The 25,151-nt window shown below is 41.2% G+C and overlaps 2 protein-coding genes across 3 annotated transcripts; both read left to right on the top strand.

Annotated features, from left to right (window-relative positions):
• The first annotated feature begins 7,928 nt into the window (after positions 1-7,928).
• On the top strand, positions 7,929-12,393 carry LOC104430550 (ABC transporter B family member 15-like). Its single transcript, XM_039301282.1, is given in 8 exon segments — positions 7,929-8,177; positions 8,256-8,310; positions 8,439-8,617; positions 8,697-9,154; positions 9,263-9,803; positions 9,949-10,746; positions 10,748-10,837; positions 10,954-12,393. Coding segments are annotated over 8 exon segments (3,756 nt in total). The 3' UTR covers positions 12,340-12,393.
• A 5,355-nt stretch (positions 12,394-17,748) lies between these two features.
• On the top strand, positions 17,749-23,245 carry LOC104419318 (ABC transporter B family member 15). Of its 2 annotated transcripts, XM_010030949.3 has the most exons (7): positions 17,749-18,134; positions 18,217-18,271; positions 19,138-19,316; positions 19,418-19,875; positions 20,053-20,593; positions 20,770-21,657; positions 21,787-23,245. In XM_010030949.3, exons 1-7 carry the CDS (start codon positions 17,877-17,879, stop codon positions 23,170-23,172), a joined length of 3,765 nt encoding a protein of 1,254 aa, XP_010029251.2. In that variant the 5' UTR covers positions 17,749-17,876; the 3' UTR covers positions 23,173-23,245. The 2 variants fall into 2 exon arrangements, with proteins under 2 accessions (XP_010029251.2, XP_039157210.1); XM_039301276.1 differs by lacking the exon at positions 18,217-18,271 and having other exon boundaries at positions 18,023-18,134.
• The last annotated feature ends 1,906 nt before the right edge of the window (positions 23,246-25,151 follow it).

The following is a 25,151-nucleotide window of genomic DNA, read 5'->3' as shown; positions in this document are numbered from 1 at the left end:
CAAGCTCCTCGAGCTTGGTACGACTGACATCGAGTAAGTTTTTAATTGAAAATGGATTTGTTAAAGGTAAATTAGACACTACTCTTTTCATTAAAAAAGAAAGCAAGAGTTTTCTACTTGTTCAAATATATGTCGATGATATTATTTTTGGATCCTCTAATGAAAGTTTGTGCAAGAAATTCTCTAAGACTATGCATGATGAATTTGAAATGAGCATGATGGGTGAGTTAACCTTCTTTCTTGGACTTCAAGTAAAACAATTGAAGGAATGAACTTTTATTCATCAAGAAAAATATGCTAATGATATTGTGAAGAAGTTTGGACTGGACAATTGCAAAAAGGCTGATATACCAATGTCAAGCTCCGTGAAGATAGATAAAGATGAAGGAGGAAAGAAAGTCGACCAAAAGTTATACGGGAGTATCATCGGTTCACTTTTTTATCTTACGCTTCTAGACCTGATATTTTGTTTAGTGTTTGCATTTGTGCTAGATTTCAAGCGAGACCCTAAAGAATCACATTTAAATGCTGCAAATCGTATTATCAAATATATTGCATCAACTTCAAGCTTCGGTCTCGGTATCCTAAAAGGGAGACTTTACTCTTCTTGGGTACTCAGACGTAGACTTAGCCGGATGCAGAGTTGATAGAAAGAGCACCTCATGTACCTGTCAACTACTTGGAAGCAGGACAGTGTCTTGGTTTTCAAGAAAGCAAAGTACAGTAGCTCTCTTTACAGCAAAAGCAGAATATGTAGCTCTTGGAAGTTGTTGTTCACAAATTTTGTGGATAAAACAACAGCTAAGAGACTTTGGAATTGAAGATTCATGCACGGAGATTAAATGTGACAACACCAGCGCAATCAATCTCACCAAAAATCCAATTTTTCACTCAAGAGCAAAGCATATAGAGATTCGACATCACTTCATTAGAGATCATGTTCAAAATGGAGAAATTACGATTAAGTTTGTTGACTCAAAAAACCAACTGGCGGATATATTTACAAAGCCTTTGGAGAAAAATCAATTTGAAATTATCCGTTCAAGACTCAACATTTTGAAGTTTGAAGAAGTTAAAGTCTAGAGACTCTCAGACTCAGACAAATAAGACTTTGACTGCAAGACTTTGACTGTAAGTTATTCTCTCTCTTTAATCTCATTTTGAAAAGGTACGTTCATCAACCGTGTTGATTATTGTTATCTCAATCGATATCTTTAATTGACAAAATTATTGCATCGTTTCCTTTAGAAAAAGAAGTTATTTTGAAGTGACTATTTTTCGAAAAAGGCAGTTATTTTTTAAAATGCATCTTTTCACTTTCCATTACGACGTTTAGTATCCTCTCATTTCGACTGTCTTATATACAGTCGGTTTCTCCTCGCTTAACTCCAAAACCCTAAAAAGCACCAATCTTCCATTCCTGTTTTCCTCTCTTATTTAATCTTCGAAAAAGTTGTCATCTTTCTTGGGAAAGTCAAGCAATGAATCTTTCAAAGACTAAGAAATATGTCGTCCTCAAGAAAGTCTTCGAGGATCGCAAGTAGGGGACCACGGCGAATGAGTGAGGGGCCTACGCACTTCGATCTCACTGAAGAAGAAGTGTCTCCGAATCAGCAGCAGAGCCCACAACATTCTCAGCAATGCCATTCTCCTCCATCTAGTCCTCAAGATGTTGATCTTCATCAAAATGAAGAAATCATTGAAGATGCAGACCTTGTAAGAGTTCAAACGCCCTCTTTTATTTATAAGTTGTATCGTGCTTTAAAAGGGACTAGTACTCCATTGAACTATGTTGATGATTTTCTTAAGGACAAAGGATATGGAAATGAATATATCTTTTTGCGAAAAATGGAAAGTTTGGGAATTGCTCGTAAGGGGGTGGCAAAAGAAACCCTTGTGAATATCCCAAGTGACCCTCGTGATTGGGGATTTAATCCGGTGGATGGAAATGATGATGACAAATTATACAGCGAATTTCAACCAAAAATGGGAGTTGCGGCAGAAAATCGAGGAAAAAGGGGAGAGTTGTTTAGATCGAAGGAACAGAAGAATCTATACTCAGAATTGCTGAAGCGTGGGGTGATAAACCTTAGGAGTGTGGATTTTGACTTTCTGGATGCTGTAAATGTGAACTTGAGGGAAAAATTCGATCATCTTCAACTTGAGAAATTCTGCTCTGACTCCACAGAAGCCTATCCTCAACTAACTGTATATTTCTATTTAAATCTTAGTTTCTTAGATGCGAATAGATTCTCCTTCAGTGTCAAAGATCAAGACTATGTTGTGGATATGGATATCTTTGCGAGATGTGTTAGGAGTTGAGAGAGGAAGGTATCAACGGATCAAAGTTTCTATTGCTCGTACTACTCGGAACTTGTTAAGGACAGGAAAACAGAGGGAAAGATTTTCTATTCAATGATGAGTGCATTTAACATCTTGCTGCACAAAATTGTAATCAATTGCCTCGGACCGAAATCAACTTCCAAGATCGATGTCTCAAGTTCAGAGGCAAAGCTAATGTATGCCATCATCACTGGGAAAAGGTTTTCACTTCCTCACACTGTTATGTTCCATATGTATAGAGCTGTGATGAAGGACATATGACAACTTCCTTATCCAGGTCTTGTGACGAAGTTATTCAGACATCTGAATATTCAGCCTCCGCAAATTCTTTGTGCTCGATCATGCGATCATATGGTGGTAGGACTGAAAATGGTGACCAAGATGCGTCTGAAGGAACTAAGCAAGGCATTGGAGAATTTAAGGAGAAGACTCCAGTCAAATCTCATCAATTCTCTTCTGCAGGAAAAAGGAAAGGGAAGGAGCCCATGGATGCTCCATCTAAGAGAAGAAGAGCTCTCCTCGTTGAGGATGAAGATGATGAGGATAACATCACTATCTCTGCAATGGCTTTGAAGAATCTCAATCGATCTGTTCCAGAGAAAGAGTCAAAACATCAGACAGAAGAAAGAGCAGAGAAAGGGGTAGAGGAAAAAGAATCGAAGGAAAGAGAAGAAGAAGAAGAAAGAGATGCTAAGCAAGAGAGAGTTGAAAAAGAAGAAGAAGAGAAAAGAGATCAAGAAGAAGGAGAACGTGAGGAGCACTCTCCACCTGAAGGCATGAACACAGGGGGAGACCAAGAGAAAAGAGGAATATCCTCAAATCCACCAGCAGTGAGGAGTCGGTCGATCCCCAGCAGATCCGAGAGGAGGTTTTTGCCTCTCAGTTTCCTGAGGAAGGTCATGAGGTTTCTTCGCCAAATCTGCGTGATTATGCTGATCTACCATCATCTGCATTTACTCCATCAGACCGAAAATTCAGCAGACTTTCGCAGAGTGATGGATATTCTCTTGGAGATGCAAGGTCAGATATATGCATTGGGATGTGAAGTTCGGAACTTGCAGAATGCAAGACAAGTCTCTTCAGGTTCATTAAATGATCAAATCCAAGCCCTTTCTCTTCAGATTCAGGCTAATGCTAAGGGAGAGGATGTTGCTCAACTGAATGAAGACTTTAAAAGGCTGGAAGGCATCGTTCAATCGATGGGAGATTATCAGCTTGTCCGTGTTCCCAAGAATCCTTGACTTCATTTTCATCTCAAACTTTTTTATGCTGACAAAAAGGGGGAGAGTTGCGAGACTTGAAAAACTTTGAACTTAAATTTGTCGAACTTTTGGTTTGTTTTGACTTGACTTGTGTGTGTGTGGATATGGACTAAATTTGGAATTTGGACTTGACTGCTTATTATTAACTACTATTGATATATTATGGATGGCTTTATTGCATACTTGGACTAACCTATTTTACGTAGTTGCAGATTCTAGTGTTATTCATTTAGCCATTTATCTATAAGATATGCATACGTGTTTGAGAAATGTTTTGCAGGTCAAAGTTTTCCAAATCTGCATGAAAGTTTTGTCACCATAAAAAAGGGGAGATTGTTGGAGAAATCCTCTTGAAGTGTTTTGAAGTTGACAAAACGTTTCCATCAGTCTAGTCTGAAGGCTTGCAGACTCTGCTATTTAAAGTCTGAAGACCTCCGGACAGCTAGACTCAAGACTCAAAGTCTATCCTCATTGACAGTTTCTAATCCGTTGAAGAAAGGCTATCCAGAACTTGATGTTTCATTAAGGATGTGGCCTTATCGCGGAGAAGATCTCTTGGCTGGATATGACATAACGGAATTCTTTATTTGATCATAATTGATTCGAAGATTAAGGATCCGATGATTGGCAAAGTATACTTGGAAGGTTCTACTTATGGAAACCGAGATCCTGATTGTATGGGCGAACATGATTGATGGTAGGGGTGATCGGTTCCCGGTTCGGTCCGGTTCCACCTTGGAACCGGGAACCGGACCGGGAGCACCGGTTCCCAAAATTGCAAACCGTGGACCGGACCGTTTGGTCTTAGGACCGGGAACCGGACCGACCATCGGTTCGGTCCCGGTCGGTCCGGTCCAACAAAATCGGCTCTACTTTTTGCACTAAAAGAGTGCCGCGCTCCGGACCAATCAATCCAATTCGGTTCTCGAGCAATTCAACAAAACTAATCACACATGTTTCCACGTGCAAAATATTCAAATGTGATTCACACTTCGTGTGTTTCACATAACTTTAACCATGAAAGCCGTGAATAATTTGGCTAAAAGTTATGCATGGCTTAGATTTTATAGACAATCTCTGCTCTTTAAATGTTTAGTTAATGTGGGACTCTTGGAGGCTTGAAGTGCCTTGTGGGTCTCTTGGAACCTTAGTCCCACATCAAGTAGAAGATGAAGCGATAGAAAATGAGAAAGAAAATTGAAAAAAACTGAGAAGGAATTGGAGGAATTTTCTGTATTGTGTATTGCTGTGTTTGTACATGTATTACACACCTATTAATAATACAAGAAAAGAGTACGATAGGAAAGAATATACAAAATATGTTGTTTCCTATACTATTGTCCTAATATCAATCTCATGGATTCATAGAATCAATTAACCGTATTTAGATAATTAGAATAAAAAAACAAATCATATTTCCAACAAAAACTAACAAGGAGATTTTTTTCTATAAATAAAAGAGTAATAAAAATAGTTTTAATGGTCTCTTGGCCACATAAGATGTGCTACCTCAAATTGCAATTTTAGTTGCAATAAGTTATCATGTTTATATATTTTATTAATTCTATGTATATAAATTATATATAAAAAAATTTGTTTCGGTCCGGTCGGTTCGGTTCGGTCCGGTTCCCACCTTAGAACCGGGAGCCGGACCGACCGTCCACACATTCCAAGATTAGGAACCGGGAACCGGACCGCCAACCGTGGGAACCGCCCAAAACCGGCCGGTTCGGTCCGGTCCGGCTGGTTCTCGGTTCGGGCGGTTCCCATTGCACACCCCTAATTGATGGGCTATCGACATGTTCCTTTAATAGCTCGAATGATCTTCCTAATTGATTCCGTCCAACGGGTAGATTGGAGGAATTCCTTTGGTAAGTGCCAACGGGTATGATGGCATGAAGGAGTATATAAGGAAGTCGTTCCAGTTGTTCGAGAATGTGCACGATAGAATAATTCAAAAGTCTGAAACTCCTTGTTCTTAGTCAATTCATTTGTTGAGCAAAATCGTGTAAACAAAATAGAGTCTATATTCGTGAGAAACCTTGAGGAAGTGTGGTAGAAAATCTACACTGTAGAATCAAGGAAAAGCTGTCTTTGTAACTTCTCTTTTGTTTATAGTGAAATCCAGCCCGGTGGGCTGTCGGTGCGGAAGAGTGGACGTAGACTTGAAATAAGCCGAACCACTATAAATCTTGTGTTCATTTCTCTCTTCCTTATCATTTACTTTACTTTGATCGTATTTTTCTTTCTATCGACTGCCTAGAATTGCTTCCGTATCTCGAGAATTTATTTGTGCACCTATTCACCCCCTCTAGGTGCTTATACTAGCTACCTCAACGGCGATATTAAACACTCAACCGTCATCCTCCAATACTATAAATCCAATTCATAAACAATTGCATATATCAAAATACATCTCACAAATTAATCACATGACCTTTCGTAACTCAAATCATCTGCTAGAAATACTTTTCGTAAAACATTTCTCAAATCATTTTAAACTCATCTTATAAACCGGTTTTACAAATTAGATTAAATCAAATACATATAAAATCTTTCATAAACCGATATATATATATATATATATATATATGTGTGTGTGTGTGTGTGTGTGTGTGTGTGTGTGTGTGTGTGTGTGTATTACATTCTATAAACTATACTCAAAGTCGAGCTTTTTGTTAAATGGTTTTGCAAACCCAATACATACAATTTTTCTCAACTTTGTTCCTTGAACACAATATAACAAAATATATATTTCCATCAAATAGTTCTCATACTATATACAACTGCCAAATTGCAGTAAATGCTTGATCCCAATTTTATGCAACAAAAATACGTATTCATAACTCATAATATATTAAATCTTTATTATTTCAAACCATAAGATAAAAAATTCTTAGATAAGATAACACCACTCACGTGGGAAAGTCGAAAATTAACCTATAGTGGTTACTTGAGTTAACCCACTTGTATTCCTATCAGTTAATGGGAAACGATACCCAAACTAAGTAATATGCTACTCTAACTAACGATTCGACTAAACTATGCTTATTTGTAGATAAAACAACACTTATGCGCTATCAAAGAAACTCATAGAAAACGTCCATCTTTCCCTGCTATGCAAATTGTCCGCTATACATAACTCAAATGCGAAATTTTTGAAATTTGTTGCAACCAAACTGTACTTCAAAATCAAATTTCGTCAAACCCCAAAGGACCACAGTGCCTAGACTACCATTTCCACAAAAATCGTAGCTCAAAAACTCCTCATTCAAAATTTTTAGTTCAAAATATATATAATTCCAAATTTATGCCTCAACTTTCAAGATTACTTTAAATAAATGAATAATCAGCTTGAATACTTACTCGGCGTTGGAATTCGCAATTGATTCGGCTTGTTGTGGAGTCCAGATCGTGAATGCGTGTACTCTCTTCTTCCTTTCTTCTTTTCCTTCTTCACGGAAGCTTTTTCCCTCTGTTTCCCCTGTCTCTCTCTCTCTCTCTCTCTCCCTCTTACAGCCACTTGCTCTAGCTAACAAAGGAGATAGACAAATGGTTGGGTTTGGGCTTTGGCTTCAAAGAGAAATGAGTTGGGTTTAATGGGCCAATTTTTATAGTAATCATCTGAAGTATAGAGCTTGATACTTGCATATTTTTGTTCTCTAAATGTAACGCATCGTCTGCGACCTGTAGCACGATTAGTCCTCCTGTTTGTCTTCATTATCAGTAAAATTAGTTATCTATCGGAATTGATTTTACTGAACCAAGTTAATTTTATAATAATAGATTGGTGGATCTACTTTAGATGCCACAAAAGTAAAATCCATGTTCACACTGGATTTTCAGTTTTGTCGCCAATTCTGTCCAGTGATTCATCAATTTAAGTTTATTTAATTTTTTTCTTCAAGATAATGCGATCCCATTTCTTGGTAAGGTCTGGAGTGGACTCCTCTCTGGAGCGTAGATCCGATTTTTTTTCTTCAAGATAATGAGAAATCTAATTCTTTTGTTCCAAGCCTCATATTTGGCGATCATTCCAACTACCGGCATGGGCCATAAGACCAGTTGAATTATGAATCTGCGCGGACATGCATTAATACAGTCAATCAATCTTCCATCTCCACGAGCAGATCATAAATAATGGTTGCTTTTGGCCAAGAACAGACACCGCCAACCCCTTTAGCTTCGGTTCTGATCTCATCGTTCACCGTCATTCTAGGAAGAAGCAACAGGCAAAGCAACATTTAAAGTCATTCAATTAATCAACAGAAGAGTTGAGAATCTTTACGTTGGTTGTTCCTGGAAGAAACTTGGGAAACAAAAATGGGAAATGAGAGACAGAGCAATGTGGCTGAGGAGGAGGAGGAGGAGAAGAAGTGGTGGTCGTCCATAGGCTCCATATTCATGCACGCAGATGGAGTGGACAAGTGCTTGGTGGGTCTTGGCTTCTTTGGAGCGGTCGCTGATGGCTTCTCTACGCCCCTCTTGCTCTATGTCACCAGCCGGCTCATGAACGACATTGGCTTTGCTTCTTCTCTGGATCCTGAGATGTTTCGTCACAAGATTAACAAGGTACACAACCATCTCTATCCGAGCTCGTAGCAAGGAAATATGGATCTCTTTCCCTCACTCTGGATTGTGTTTCTGCAGAATGCACTGGTTCTCTTGTGCATGGCCTGTGGATTGTTATTTGCTTGTTTTCTAGGTGCGTCAAACCGTTTCTCGCGTTCCCTTTTTGGGTATTTTTGTTTTATCTACGCAAGGAATTGGAAATTGAAGTTGAGATTTTGTCGGACTTGTTCTAACTGTGATGGTGATGATGATCGTATTCAGAAGGGTATTGTTGGACCAGGACTGGTGAGAGGCAAGCCCAAAGAATGAGAGCCAGATACTTGAGAGCTGTGCTCAGGCAAGACGTGACCTACTTCGACATGCATGTGATGAGCACGTCCGAGGTTGTCACCAGTGTATCCAGTGATAGTCTCGTGATTCAGGACGTCCTAAGTGAGAAGGTCCGTAATTCAGAAGCTGAATCTCTGTTATGTCGTCTTTTATATATAATAGCCAAAAGTTTCTAAACTGAAATTGTAGGTCCCTAATTTTCTTGTCAATGCGTCGCTGTTCGTGGGGAGCTACATAGTGGCATTCCTGATGTTGTGGAGACTGGCAATAGTTGGGTTCCCCTTTGCTCTGCTCCTCATAATCCCGGGCATGATATGTGGGAGGACTCTAATAATAATTGCAAGAAAGAAAAGGGAAGAGTATAATAAGGCTGGAACGATAGCAGAACAAGCGGTTTCTTCCATCAGAACGGTTTATGCCTTTGTCGGTGAGAGCAAAACGCTTTCCGAGTTTTCTAAAGCTCTTGAAGGATCGGTGAAGCTGGGGCTGAGGCAGGGCCTGGCGAAAGGATTGGCGATTGGAAGCAACAGTATTGTGTTTGCCATTTGGTCTTTCATGGCATATTATGGTAGTAGGATGGTCATGTACCATGGTTATAAAGGCGGAACGGTTTATGCTGTCGGCACTTCCATTACTTTTGGCGGAATGTAACTGGTGTGCGCTTTCTTTTACACTTCCGAATTTTACTCGCATTCTTGCCGTGTTTTAGAAGCAATCGATACTGACTTGTTTGGTCTTATCTTGTATGATTTAAGGGCATTGGGTTCTGCTTTATCCAACCTCAAGTACTTCTCAGAAGCATCTTCGGCAGGTGAGCGTATATCAGAGGTGATGAAGAGAGTGCCCGTGATTGATCCGGAGAACATGGAGGGGAACACCATACAGAATTTGGAAGGAAACATTGAATTTAAACACGTCGAGTTTGCATATCCATCAAGACCTGAAAACATCATATTCAGAGACTTCTCTCTCACGATCCCATCAGGAAAGACTCTAGCTCTGGTTGGTGGCAGTGGCTCGGGAAAATCCACAGTGATATGGCTCCTGCAGAGGTTCTACAACCCTCTCAGTGGAGAGATACTCCTCGATGGGATTGCCATTAGTAAGCTGCAAATTAAATGGCTTAGATCGCAGATGGGACTAGTGAGCCAAGAGCCAACACTCTTTGCGACTAGCATAAAGGAAAATATACTCTTCAGCAAGGAGGATGCCAAGATGGAGGAGGTAATTGAAGCTGCTAAGGCTTCGAATGCTCATAACTTCATCAGCCAGTTGCCTCAGGGGTACAATACACAGGTCCTTCCCTCTTCTCTCTCTCCCTAGTTGTATGTAGTTTCTATGCCTTAAGTGCCTGCTGAGTTGAGTCGGTACCGATGACGAACTAAAAGTTTTCCATAGGAATTATCTTGCATCTACCTATTTTGTTGCATTGTCTGAGCAGGTAGGGGATAGGGGCATCCAATTGTCAGGAGGGCAGAAGCAGAGAATAGCTATAGCACGAGCAATCATTAAAGCACCCAGGATCCTCCTCCTCGATGAAGCAACGAGTGCATTAGACTCGGAATCAGAGAAAATCGTCCAAGAAGCACTCGATCGAGCTTCCATTGATCGCACAACGATCATCATTGCTCACCGGCTATCTACTATACGACATGCCTATAATATTGCCGTCATTTGGAATGGGCAAGTGATAGAGACCGGCAATTACGAAGAGCTAATCCAGAGTGAAGACGGCCTCTATACCTCATTGGTCAATCTTCAGAAATCAGAGAAACAGAAACCGACAGATCAAGTTAAGAAACCCGAGATTCAAATCACATCTTCCATATTAATCATGGATGGAAATAGTGCTAGTAGCCACCCTAGCCTATCCAAGGCAAGTCGTTCCAGCTCAGCGAGGTCCATGGCAGCGGTCGTTTTGGATGATCAAAAGATCCCGGTTCCATCTTTCCGAAGATTGATAGCATTGAATATGCCGGAGTGGAAACAAGTGATCACAGGGTGCATCAGCGCGATCTTATCCGGCGCAGTTCAACCAGCGTGTTCTTTCACCATGGGCTCAATGGTCTGGGTTTATTTTTTGCAAGACCACGAGGAGATTAAAGCAAAGATAAGGATTTATGCATTCCGCTTTCTGGGTTTGGCCGTGTTCTCGCTCTCAGTTAATGTGAGCCAACATTACAATTTCGCTTTCATGGGGGAGTACTTGACTAAGAGGATCCGAGAGAAAATGCTCTCTTAACATCCTAACTTTCGAAGTCGGATGGTTCGACCAAGATCAGAACTCCAGTGGTTCAGTTTGCTCTAGATTTGCTAACGATGCCAACGTGGTAAATACAATTCTTTATCGCACTTAGCTCATTCTAGTCCTCAATAGCTCGAATGCGGTATATTAACAGTTACATCTAGCGGGATGGCCTAATGCTGCTTCGACACTTCTGTGCAGGTGAGATCTTTGGTGGGTGACCAAATGGCTCTTATCGTGCAGACATGCTCAGCTATAATAATTGCCTTCACCATGGGTCTGATCATAGCGTGGAGACTCGCCCTCGTAGTAATAGCTTCGCAACCCCTTACTATAGTCTGCTTCTTCACGAGACGAACGCTACTAAAGGCCATGTCTGAGAAGGCCGGGAAGGCTCAAGACGATAGCAGCAAGTTCACGGCGGACGCAGTCTCTAACCACCGAACTATCACTTCCTTTTCTTCCCAAGAGCGCATCCTCTATATGCTCAAGAAAACCCAGGAAGCCCCGGAACGAGAGAGCATCCGGCAATCGTGGTATGCTGGTATTGCACTAGCCACCGTGCAATTCTTTACAAAGTGCGCTTGGGCTTTAGATTTCTGGTACGGAGGCAAGTTGATTTCGCAAGGGCAAATCACATCAAAAGAGCTCTTCGAGACTTTCTTGGTCTTGATCAGCATAGGCCGAGTGATTGCAGATGCTGGAAGCATAACAACAGACCTTGCCAAGGGCTCAGACACGATCAGGTCCGTGTTCACCATATTGGACCGGCAGACCAGAATTGAACCTGAGGACATGGAAAGTTACCAACCGAGACAAATAACAGGCCTTGTAGAGTTTTGCAGGGTAGATTTCGCATACCCGGAAAGGCCGGATGTCATCATCTTAAAGGACTTCTCATTCAATATCGAAGTGGGGAAATCGACCGCATTAGTCGGACAAAGTGGATCTGGAAAATCGACCCTCATTAGCTTGATCGAAAGATTCTACGATCCAATCAGAGGCGTGGTAAAAATTGATGGACGAGATGTGAGATCATATCACCTCAGGGCCTTAAGGAAGCAAATTGCATTGGTCAGTCAGGAACCGACTCTATTCGCCGGCACGATCAGAGAGAATATTGTCTACGGAATATCACTCGAGATGAGTGAAACGGAAGTCGTTGAGGCTGCCCGGGCTGCGAACGCTCATGACTTCATAATGGCATTTAAAGACGGATACCACACGTGGTGCGGGGACAAAGGGGTCCAGCTCTCCGGAGGGCAAAAGCAGAGAGTCGCCATAGCTAGAGCTATACTTCGAAACCCGACACTGCTGTTACTCGATGAGGCGACTAGTGCGCTTGACAGCCAGTCGGAGGAGGTGGTGCAGGATGCTCTGGAGCGCTTAATGGTTGGACGAACCACACTGATGATCGCGCATAGGTTGAGTACCATACAAGCGTGCGACATGATTGCTGTGCTAGACAGAGGGAAGGTGGTGGAGAAGGGGAGCCATTCTTCCTTGTTGGCTAAGGGTCCGGCTGGAGCGTACTACTCGCTCGTGAACCTCCAGAGAGCGTCGAGCATATCAGAATGCATCGAGTAATGCACGATGTGAATGTGTTTAAAACAGGGGAAAGAAACCATGGGAAATGTTGTTAAGGCACGAGGAGTAAGATAATAGCTCTTTGTAACTCTTCAAAGGAGAGAACAGGAGAACAGGTTTATTCTTGTTACTGTAATTCCATGAAGAAAATGCTTCATTATAGTACAATGTTTTTCACCTGCTCTGTAATATTCGGCCAATAATCACAACCCGTTATAAAGCCCAAGCCCAACCCATTTGTTCTTTCTTCTCAATAGATAGTGCAAGTGAGCGTAATAGGAAAGAAGACAGCGGCTGCAAAAGAAAAGAATATATAACGGCTCGTCCTCCAAAGAGGAATCCGAATTACAATGCTTGATAAGTATTTAAGCCCGTTCTTATCGGAGCAATTTTCAAAATTAATATAAATTTGAAGTTATGTCAAAATTTTGAACCATGAGGTTCGGTTGAAGAGTTGTCAAGCTCCTGATTTATAGGAAAATGATTGTTTAGGGTGTTGTGGAGTTTTAAAATTTGACAAAAATTAATTCTGAAGTTTAGTTTAATCGGAACAAATTTCTAAAGTTTTGTGTGGAGTTACATGTAATAGACAATACGCATAACGGGCAGAGATGAATGTTAGTTATAATTGAATTTCTTTGTTAACACATAGAAGTCTTATCAATAAAAAATAAAAATAAAAAAGCCTAGTTTATTCAAGTCATTCGCTAGAGTAATGTATTTCTCAAATATTGATATCCTTTTTTGATTAATTGATAGAAATATGAGTGTGTCGGCTCATGTAACTTTCATAGGTTGGTTTCAGCTTTCCCAATTAAGTGATGTTATCTCTTCTTCGAGTTTGTAAAATCATATTTTAGGTAATATGAATTAGATGTATTATGTGTTACAAAATGACATTTTCATTACATAAAATATGGATCGATTACTTACTACTACTTTGTCAATTTCAAATGGAAAAGTATTTGTTGATTATACATTAAATCGATTATCTATGGATGATTTGTTAAGCCTTGTTACGAAAGATTTACGTAAAGGTTGCTTTGAATATGGTTTATGAAAGATATCACATGTTGACACTTAAATTTTGACCATTTTATTAAGGGTTTTATCACATAGAAAATTATAAATTAATTTTTAACCCCTAAATAAAAATTTATTTTCATTAAATTGCATCACATATAGATATTGGGAGTATTAGCATCACTAGTATTAATTATGAAAACTATGTATATAAAAAATTGATTTTTAAATAAATAATTAATTAATTAAAAAAAGAGAGAGTGAAGTGAATAATTTTCACTAAATTGCATCGCATACTAGCATTAGGAATATTTACATTATTAATGGTAATTATTAAAATTTTTAAAAGAAAAAAAAAAGAAGAAGAAGAAAAAGAAAAAAGAGATGCGAAACCGGGCTTGAGGTCTTGGTTGGCCCAAATCCCTGTCCTTTTTCTTTCTCTTCACCTGGGCCGGCCCACTTCCCCATTATTTTCCCCAAGACCAGCCTAGCCTTCTTCCTCTCCCTCTCTTTCCCTCATGCGTTCTGCAGAAAAGAGAAGAACGTACGCGAACAAGAGGATCTTGGTCAGGGGCAGACCGACAACAACAGCTGGGGTGGCAGAAACCAAGCATGCCGGTTGCTAGCCGTTAAAAGGAGAGAGACCGAGAGAGAGAGGCGATCTTCGGGGGAGAGTCCAAAGGAGAGAGCTTGAGTGGGTGTGAGAGAGTGAGCCAGGAAGAGATGGAGCTCGAGAAAGTGGCCGGCCGTCGTGGGAGGTCCGTCCACTAGCCCCCGTCCGCCGCGGCCTTTCCCTGAACCAGGTAGGTCTTCCCCTCGAGCGTAAGTGCCTTTTTTGTTTTCGGTCCCGTCGGTCCTCCGTGAAACCTACTGTGATCTAGTATGCATGTTAGGAAGTTGGGTCTATGTCCGAATCCCCATCGAGTTCGAAATCCCTCGTTTTGGTAGCGCACGCCAAGTGCTTATGAAAATGTTTCTGTCGGATCCCTTCGTTGAGGGTCGGTTTGTGCGAGTCCTGACCCCATCATGTGGTGCTATGCCGTGTTTTGGTTTTGCGCATCAGTCGTTAAATATTTCGGTGCATTTGGAGTCTCGGTTGATCCTGTGTCCTCTCTTCGGTTGATGTTCCTAAGGTGTTCGTTAAGATATTTGACTGAGCTCGTGTTGATTTTCTTTGATTTACGCTTGCTTCTGTACATCAGCTTGTCATTTGATGCGGTGTGTCCATGAGGTAGTGGTTGGCATAACGTGGATGGCATAAGGTGTTAGCGGAAGTGGGCATGGTTTGTTCGGTTTTGGCTCGACGATGGAGATGATCGGCAAAGAAGGCATATGGTTCGGGTGAACTTCGGTGAAAATGTTGTAGAGAACCGGGGCCTTCGAAAAGAGGCTATGTGTGGAGAAGGAAGGAATAAAATAGGATTAAAAGAAAAAAAGAAGAGCAAAAAGCAAAAGCAAAGAGAAAAAAAAGAATAGAAAACAGAATGAAAGAAAAGAGAAAATGGGCTGTGGTTTGTCTGCTGGGGCTGTCGATGGGCTGGTGTGTATGGACCGCAGTGAAGTGGGTTAGAATCTAATTGGGCTGCGGGCCGCCCCTTTTGTAAAAAATCTGCGTGGGCCCTTCCTTTTTTTTAATTGGGCTTTGAGGCCAGCCCGGTTTTAGCCCAACCCGCACCGATAGGGTTCGGGTCAGTTTAGTAGGCCGGGTCTCTTGACTAAAGAAGTTTTTTTTAGGGTAATTTTTTCTTTAAATGTACGAAAATCCTTGATAAAAACCGTACTCGATTGAACAAGTCTTTAGAGCTCTACCATAGGGTTCTAATTACTCTTAAAGAAAGATACCTTGATTGACTAGGACTTCTCTTTAGCTTAGTTAGGAATGACACCTAATTACTCTTAGTTATTAAATGCTTCTTTTCCTTGCGATTTATTCAATGTCTTCTTTGGTTATTGCTTGTTATTTCAATGATTGCATGTCCGCATAATTACCTCATTTATTAGTGGATAGGTCTAAAATCAATTCAAATTACTTGACAAGAATCTTCTTGAAATGAACGAGATTAAGTACCGAAATTGTACTAATTACTTAATCAATGTAATCAAGTTCCCGATTTTAAATTCTCTAATTGCGTAAGAAGTGAAATACACTCTTACACCTTATTTGGTTTCTAGCTTAGTGGCGATTCCTTATTACAAAATTTTTGAACACCCCAATGTTGCGTGAGGTATGGGTTTGGGAGAGATCGTGCCTGATCATGGATCGTAAGCCCGTCCTTTAAGCAATACCCCTAAACTTATTCCTAAGAAAGCAAAAAAAAAAAAGATAGAGAGAGATAAATAGATTGAAAGTTTTAAAACTTATCGCAATTGGATACTAAGACCTTTAAAAAGTATAATTAAATCCTAAAATTTATCATAAAAGTGCAATTTAGTACTAAAGGTGTGTTTGTTTTGCGAAATACATTTTTAAAGAAAACATTTTCCTCATTTTTCGACATTTGGTTTGCTCAGAAAAATGACAACGGAAAATGTTTTCCTAATCAACAAAAAAAGATTTCCTAGCAAAGTTTAAATTTAGGAAATATTTTCCTTTGAAAGAACTAGAAAATGTTTTTCGAATCTACCAAAGCTTAAATTTGATGCTTGGTTTACAAACAATTATTCTTATAAAAATATATATTTTAAAAAATTCAAATTTTAATTTTTTTTATTTTCTAAATTCATTTTTTTATTTTCTTTTTTTTTCTTCCTTTTTCTTTTTGCTTCTTTACCACCTGTTGCCAATTGTCGAGTGAGCTCACGACCTTCGACAATGAGGCTTGAGCTTGCCCGAGGCTAATGAGCCTTAAGCCTCGCCAAATTGGGCGATTTCATGGCCTTCGGGGGCAAGGCTCGAGTCTCGCTAGATCGAGTGAGTTCCTAGCCTCTGGCGACGAGTTGGCGAGCTCGCGGCCTCGAGTGGTGAGGCTCAAGCTCATAAGCCAGCCAAGGACGAATCACTAGAAGAAGCAAAAGGGATGGCACATTAGAGGAGCGAAGGAGGAGAAAGAGGAAAGGAGGAAAAAAGAAAAAAAAAAAGAAAAAAAACAGGAATAATTAAAAATTCGAATTTTTTTTGGTTACGATAGTGCATGAAATCATTTTTTAATAGGATCCAAACAACCAAAAACATTTTCAATTATGCTTCACCAAAAGAAAACAAAATGTATTCTTAGAAAATACTTTCTTGGAAAGTATTTCCTTTATTATTGAGTTTTTCACGAAAGAAATGCATCCTAAAACTTTTAAAAAGTACGGTCAAGTGTTAAAATTTGTCAAGTTGATACACACGAGTCATAAAACTCATTAGCATTTTTCATTTATTAAGTTAGACAGAATTAATAAAGGAAATTGATCGCACTAACTTAATAAGTTTTTAGGACTCAATTGTACTTTTTAAAAATTTTATAATTCAATTGTACTTTTGTGATAGATTTTAAAATTTTGAGCACACTTATCCCTTAAAAAAATTAGGTAAAAAGAGGAGAATATTTTAGTCGTGCTCCATGCGTGCAGCGTGATCAAGCGAATTAAAAATTAAGCCGTTTACGCTGGAGGAATAAAAAAAAGGAAGGGCCTCGATTAAGCGTCACTGGTGACGCCTTTCGACTTAAAAAAACTCTTACATCCCCTTTCGACTGATGGAAAAAACCAAAAAAAAAAAACCTCTTACATTCCTTGACCTGCGGTTGTCCCGAATACCCCGCAACTTCTCCTGCCATGATATATTAATCAACTACATCAATTCTGTAGCTTTTATTTTCTGGGTACGCGCAATTTTTTATTGCCCGATTGGGATACCAGTAGTAATAAACCGGGGATATCATATTGGCGCTCACACTGTTTTTATCTGTTTCTTACAATAAAACTAAGAATAAAGAAGTTACCTGTGATTTTTCCTTCTAATCTGGCCGATTATCACTCTTAGGGCGCTCGTCAATTTCCCTTAAAAACGTGCTTTGAAGATCTGACTTCTTCTATTAAATGCGATAGATGATCTTGCCGGCGTAATACATGTATTATTTGATGGTCCAAATACATTTTAAGTTCTAGCGTATGGACCGCGCTGATTGAGCATGGATCATTTGATTGATTATGCTTTTTCTTGCAATGCTTACTTCTTATACGATTTTTTGAGTACTTTTATTTTATTTTATTTTTTTATACCTAGAACTACTTAGTTCCGTAAAATGACAACGTTGGCATCTTTTGTCCCGAATCTCAAGATCAGTTGACTTTTTAAGCTCTTAGGATACCAACCGATACAGTTTAATCAATCTTCCCTCTCCACGAGTAGGCTATATAAAGGTTGCTCTTGGCCAGAGGAGACACCACCAGCCCCTTTAGCTTCGGTTCCGATCTTATCTTTTCATTGTCATTCTTAAACGTGACAAGCAAAGCCACGTTTCGATCAACGGAAGTAAGAGTTCAGAAGCTATACGTTGCTGTTCCTGAAAGGAAACTTGGGAACAGAAATGGGAAATGAGAGACAGAGCAATGTAGCAGAGGAGAAGAAGATGAAGGAGGAGAAGAAGAAGGGGTGGTCGTCAATAGGCTCCATATTCATGCACGCAGATGGAGTGGACAAGTGCTTGATGGGTCTCGGCTTCTTCGGAACCATCGCCGATGGCTTCTCCACTCCCCTCGTGCTCTTCGTCACTAGTCAGCTCATGAACAACATCGGCTCTGCATCTTCTATGGATCCCGCTTCGTTTCGTCACAGCATGAACAAGGTACGCACAACCATCTCTGTCGAGGTCGTAACTAGGCAATAGTGAATATCTGTTTCCCTCACTCTGGGTTGTATTTCTGCAGAATGCACTGGTTCTCTTGTACATCGCCTGTGGATTGTCGTTTGCTTGTTTTCTAGGTGGGTCACGCTGTTTTTGTTTCCCCTTATGGTTTTTTTTTTTTTTTTTGGAAAAAGCCCATAAAAAATCTCAAATTTTGCCTAAAGTGATAAATTTACCTTAAACTCTTTTTTGTGGCATAAAAGACCCAAACTTTAATAACCGTGACACATTTACCCAAACTTTATGGCCAATGGCATTTTCATCTTTTTCTTCTTCTTTTTTTCTTTTTCCTTTTTTCTTCTTCTCTCTTTCCTTCGCCGGCCATGACGGAGGGAAGCCCGACTTAGGTGAGGTGACCCTCACCAGGTGTCGGGCTTGCGCTCGCCTGTATCGAGCGAGGGGTGCCCTCACCAAATATAGCACCCCTCACCTAACGCTAGCATCGGGCCTGCGCTCGCCTAGCGCCAGGCCTGTTCTCGCCTGGCGTCGAGTGAGGGGTGCTCTCGCCAAATCTGGCAAGGACCGTCCTCGCCTGACGCTGATGAGGGCCGCCCAATGCCCTCGCCTAATTCCGGCTTCCCTCTCTCATGGCTAGCAGAGGGAAGAGAATAAAAAAAAGAAGTAAAAAACAAAAATGCCCTATAGTTTGGGGTAAATATGTTACACAAATACAAGTTTATGATTTTTTGTATCATGAAAAAAAGTTTGGGGTAAATGTGTCATGGTCAGTAAAGTTTGGAATTTTTTATGTCAAAAAAAAAAAATTAGGGTAAATTTGTCAACTTGGACAAAGTTTGGGATTTTTTTTTTTATTATGTACCCACCATTTTGGAGGAGGTTGCTTTCATCCATGTAGAAACTCTTGTGAGTGTTTTCGGCTGGAAATACTTGTAGGACTCGCCTAATATTTTCTGATCGTGCTGGTGATGATGATGATATTCAGAAGGGTACTGTTGGACCAGGACTGGTGAGAGGCAAGCGGCGAGAATGAGAGCCAGATACTTGAGAGCTGTGCTCAGGCAAGACGTGACCTACTTCGATATGCATGTGACGAGCACGTCCGATATCGTCACCAGTGTATCCAGCGACAGTCTCGTGATTCAGGACGTCCTGAGCGAGAAGGTCCCCCATTCAGAATCTTAATCTCTCTGTCATTTTAATGGTTCGTTTATGATTTTTGATTCCCGGCGTATTAGCTAAGTTTGACTACATTGAAACTATAGGTCCCTAATTTTCTTGTCAACATATCGCTGTTTGTCGGGAGCTATATAGCGGCATTCGTAATGTTGTGGAGACTGGCCATAGTTGGGTTCCCCTTTGTTACGTTTCTCATCATTCCGGGCATGATATATGGGAGGACTCTTATAACAATTGCAAGAAAGATAAGGGAAGAGTACAATAAGGCTGGCACAATTGCAGAACAGGCACTTTCTTCCATCAGAACAGTATATGCCTTTGCTGGTGAGAGCAAAACACTTTCTGAGTTTTCTAAAGCTCTTGAAGGCTCCGTGAAGTTGGGGCTGAGGCAGGGCTTGGCCAAAGGCTTGGCGATCGGAAGCAACAGTATCGTGTTTGCCATTTGGTCTTTCATGGCATATTACGGAAGTAGGATGGTGATGTACCATGGCTATAAAGGTGGAACGGTTTATGTTGTTGGCGCAGCCATTACTTTTGGCGGAGTGTAAGTGGCGTCCAGCTTTCTTTTAAAGTTTTGATTTTAACTTGCACTTTTGCTGATAATACATTCAAGAAACCTGAAAAGTAGTCCTGTGCCTAAGCTGCTTTAAGATTCAGGAAATCGCCTTGTCCTAGAAGCAACTGACCCTGACTTGTTTGGTATTATCTTATGTGATATTAGGGCATTGGGTACTGCTTTATCCAACCTCAAGTACTTCTCGGAAGCGTGTTCCGCAGGCGAGCGTATAGAGGAAGTGATAAAGAGAGTGCCCCCTATTGATCCAGAGAATATGGAGGGGGAGACAATACCAAATTTGGAAGGAAACCTCAAATTTAGACACATCGAGTTTGCATATCCATCGAGACCTGAAAACATCATCTTCAGGGACTTCTCTCTCACGATCCCATCAGGAAAGACTCTAGCTTTAGTTGGTGGCAGCGGCTCCGGAAAATCCACAGTGATATCGCTCCTGCAGAGGTTCTATGACCCACTTAGCGGACAAATACTCCTTGATGGGATCGCCATTAATAAGCTGCAAATTAAATGGCTTAGATCGCAAATGGGACTAGTGAGCCAAGAGCCGACACTCTTTGCGACTAGCATAAAGGAGAACATACTCTTTGGAAAGGAGAATGCCGAGATGAAGGAGGTGATCGAAGCTGCCAAGGCTTCCAATGCTCATAACTTCATCAGTCAGTTGCCTCAGGGGTACAATACGCAGGTCCGATCCTTCTCTTTTCTCAAATTGTATATATTCTCAATGCATTAAGTGCCTGCTAACTCCAGTTCCATACCAACGACGTACCAAAGGTTTTTGATAGGGAGAATCTTGCATCTATCTATTATTGTGTTACATAAACCACGTGAAAGTACATGAGCTTACGTTTGTCACCGCAGGTAGGGGAAAGAGGCATCCAATTGTCAGGAGGGCAGAAGCAGAGAATAGCGATTGCGCGAGCAATTATTAAAGCACCCAGAATCCTTCTCCTAGATGAAGCGACGAGCGCGTTAGATTCTGAATCGGAGAAAATCGTCCAAGACGCACTCGATCGAGCTTCCATTGGTCGTACAACAATCATCATTGCTCACCGGCTATCTACTGTACGACATGCCAATAATATCGCGGTCATTCAGAATGGGCAAGTGATAGAGACTGGCAATCATGAAGAGCTCATCCAGAATGAAGACGGCCTCTACACCTCCTTGGTCAATCTTCAGAAATCAGAGAAACAGAAACCGACAGATCAAGTTGAGAAACCCGAGAACCAAATCACATCTTCCATATTAAGCATGGATGGATATAGTACCAGTAGCCGCCTTAGCCTATCTAAGGTGAGTCGCTCCAGCTCAGCGAGGTCAATGGCAGCAGTTAGTTTGGATGATCAGAAGATCCCCATTCCATCTTTCCGAAGATTGATAGCTTTGAACATGCCGGAGTGGAAACAAGCCACCCTGGGGTGCATCGGCGCCGTCTTATACGGTGCAGTTCAACCGGTGTATGCTTTTGCCATGGGCTCGATGATCTCAGTTTATTTTTTGAAAGACCCCGAGGAGATAAAAGCAAAGGTAAGGATTTATGCATTCTGCTTTCTGGGTTTGGCTGTGTTCTCGCTCGCTGTCAATGTGATCCAGCATTACAATTTCGCTTTTATGGGGGAGTACTTGACTAAGAGGGTCCGAGAGAAGATGCTCTCTAAAATCCTGACTTTCGAAGTCGGATGGTTCGATCAAGATCAGAACTCCAGCGGTTCGGTTTGTTCTAGACTCGCTAATGATGCCAATGTGGTAAGTACTGTTCCTTGCCGCACTTCACTCATTCTAGTCCTCTCTATCTTCAACTCGCTGCATTGACAATTACATCAAGGGGAATGGCCTCGTATTGATGACTAATGCTGCTTCGACATTTCTATGCAGGTGAGATCTCTGGTGGGTGACCGAATGGCTCTTATCGTGCAGACATGCTCGGCTATAATAATTGCGTTCACCATGGGTCTGATCATCGCCTGGAGACTCGCCCTCGTAGTGATAGCTGCGCAACCCCTTATTATAGTCTCCTTCTACATGAGACGAGTGCTACTAAAGACCATGTCTCAGAAGGCCATCAAGGCTCAAGAGGAAAGTAGCAAGCTCGCAGCAGACGCAGTCTCCAACCACCGAACCATCACTTCGTTCTCTTCCCAAGAGCGCATCCTCAAAATGCTTGAGAAAGCCCAGGAAGCCCCGGAACGAGAGAGCATCCGGCAGTCGTGGTATGCTGGTATCGGACTAGCTGCCTCGCAATTCTTCATGAAGTGCGTTTGGGCTTTAGATTTCTGGTACGGAGGCAAGTTGATATCTCAAGGGCAAATCACATCAAAAGCGCTCTTCGAGACGTTCATGATCTTGATCAGCACAGGCAAAGTGATTGCAGACGCCGGAAGCATGACCACAGACCTTGCCAAGGGCTCAGACACGGTTGGGTCCGTGTTTGCCATATTGGACCGGCAGACTAGAATAGAACCTGAAGGCATGGAAGGTTACCGACCAAAAAAAATTACAGGCCACGTAGAGTTTTGCAGGGTAGATTTTGCATACCCGGAAAGGCTGGATGTCATCATCTTAAAGGACTTCTCATTCAAAATCGAAGCGGGGAAATCGACCGCCTTAGTCGGACAGAGCGGATCTGGAAAATCGACCCTCATTTGCTTGATCGAAAGATTCTACGATCCAATCAGAGGTACGGTAAAAATCGATGGACGAGATCTGAGGTCATACCACCTCAGGGCCTTACGGAAGCACATAGCATTGGTTAGTCAGGAACCAACTCTATTCGCCGGCACAATAAGAGAGAACATTGTCTATGGGATATCCCGCGAGATGAGTGAAACGGAAATCGTTGAGGCTACTCGGGCTGCAAATGCTCACGACTTCATTATGACATTAAAGGATGGATACAACACATGGTGCGGGGACAAAGGGGTCCAGCTCTCGGGGGGACAAAAGCAGAGAGTCGCCATTGCAAGAGCCATACTGCGAAACCCGACACTGTTGTTGCTTGATGAGGCGACTAGTGCGCTTGACAGCCAATCAGAGAAGGTGGTGCAGAACGCGTTGGAGCGCTTAATGGTTGGACGAACCACGTTAGTAGTGGCACATAGGTTGAGTACCATACAAAGGTGCGATGTGATTGCCGTGCTAGACAAAGGGAAAGTGGTGGAGAGGGGGAGTCACTCTTCCTTGTTGGCTAAGGGTCCAACCGGAGCTTACTACTCGCTTGTGAACCTCCAGAGCGTGCTGAGCGTCCCAGAATGTCTTGAATAATGCACAACGTGAATCTGTTCAAATAATATGTCCCTTTATTTTTCAAGTGAGAGAATAGGACAGGTTTATGGTTTGTTTCCTGTAATTACCTGAAGATGCGATTGCAATTTTGGAGAAGGGCAAATTGGAGGAGAAAGGATCAGTCGTCCCGTCTGTCTTCCAGGTCAGTAAAATTCGTCGCGTCAGAATTCACAATTAGTTTGATCGACTCTGGATTCCATGCGAACTAATTATAATGTTATGAGCGGAACGAACAAGGCGTGCACTTTTAGAAGAATCAATGCCACGCCCCAAACCTCGAGCACGTGCACATCCCTCGGTGATCAATAAAATTTGCAATGTTTCCAAAACGTGTCACCGACCCAATCGGTTATGCACATGTGGAAGCGAATTAATTAATCCCCTGACAACAATAGACATGGGATAGAAAAGCAAGACAACCAATTTCAAATCAAACACACTTTTATAAACAATCCGGTTTATACACAGATGCCAACTCTAAGGTCTATGTACAGGAGGTTTATTTCCAAACAGAACTAATGAGCCACCCATGCTCCTGACCCTTTCGCCTCAAGCTCCGAGTTCTTCACACTAAGGACCTCAAAATGGTAACTCACGACGGGGTGAGATATAAATCTCAGCGAGTTCACGTCATAAACCCCGATTAGGAAATAATACACTTAAAGGCAGCCTACACACACAACCAATGAGACTTACCTCGCCTCAATTCTTTCTTGCACATCAGTATAGTTCGTAAGACATATGCATATAATCAATGCACTCATCAATTGGAACATCTCACTATCAAACTAATCAAACATAAGACTCTCGATTATAAGGTCAAATCATTATGACACGTCACATTCCATGTCACACAATTTCATCTCATAATCATACGCGGATAACTCATATCGATGGTTCAATCCACACTCGATATTCACTCTCAATATTCCAATTCCTAATTCTAACTCAATATCCCTACCAATATTCCAACTTCACATTCCGACTCAATACTCACTACCAAGCTCAAGGTTTTAGAGGTGCCCCCTCCTACGAAGTTTCGATATCGTGTGGCACTTAGTCCCTAACCACGATCCACAATAGCTCAAGATACTAAAGGTGACTCCAACAAAGTCACACTATCGTGTAGAACTTAGTTTTCGACTATCATAAGCAATAGCTCAAGGTACTAGAGGTGGCTCCCACGAAGTCACACTGTCATGTAGCACTTAGTTCTTAGCCACGAAAAGCACTAATACAAGGTTCTAGAGGTAACTCACACGAAATCTCGCTATCGTGTAGTACTTAGTTCTTGATTATGCATGATAATATTGCAAGGCTTCTAGAGGTGGCTCTCATATGACTCAAGTCACCATGTAGCACTTAAACCTTGATTATAATAAGCAACGGTACAAGGTACTAGAGGTGGCTCATATGAGGTTTCATTATGGTGTAGCACTTAGTTCTTTACCGACTCACAACCCATTGGGTTCCCTCAACACAACACATGTCACCTCAACTTTCAATAGTCATCTAGCCCTATCTATAAACCATCACTTAATTATTCAATTACAGCCAAAGGCAATGTGCTCTGCACTTATAACTAACTTGGCTTATTTTCTTCGTACTAAAAACACTCGATAAAATAATCATGTGTGGGTACAAGGTCAGCTTGAACTTTAAAAATCGATATCCTTCACTTTAAAAATCCCACTATTTTATATAGTACTTAAAAACATTTTTGGCATAAAAAATCGACGCCCGGTATTTTCTAATTAAATACCAAAATTTCATAATTTTGAAATAAATACTCAAAACCATAATCACCACTCAATTTGCACAAATTAACACTCAATTGCATAAGCTAAGCACACCACTTTGTAATCAACACGAAATTCCGGTCACCCGCTATCTCGGTATAATTTTCGGAAAATATCAAATAACTAAATAAATTACAAAAATAATTAAATAAATGCAAT

The sequence above is a fragment of the Eucalyptus grandis genome, chromosome 9, assembly GCF_016545825.1.
Source record: "Eucalyptus grandis isolate ANBG69807.140 chromosome 9, ASM1654582v1, whole genome shotgun sequence".
NCBI lineage: Eukaryota > Viridiplantae > Streptophyta > Magnoliopsida > Myrtales > Myrtaceae > Eucalyptus > Eucalyptus grandis.
This window is presented reverse-complemented; position numbering and strand designations above follow the sequence as displayed.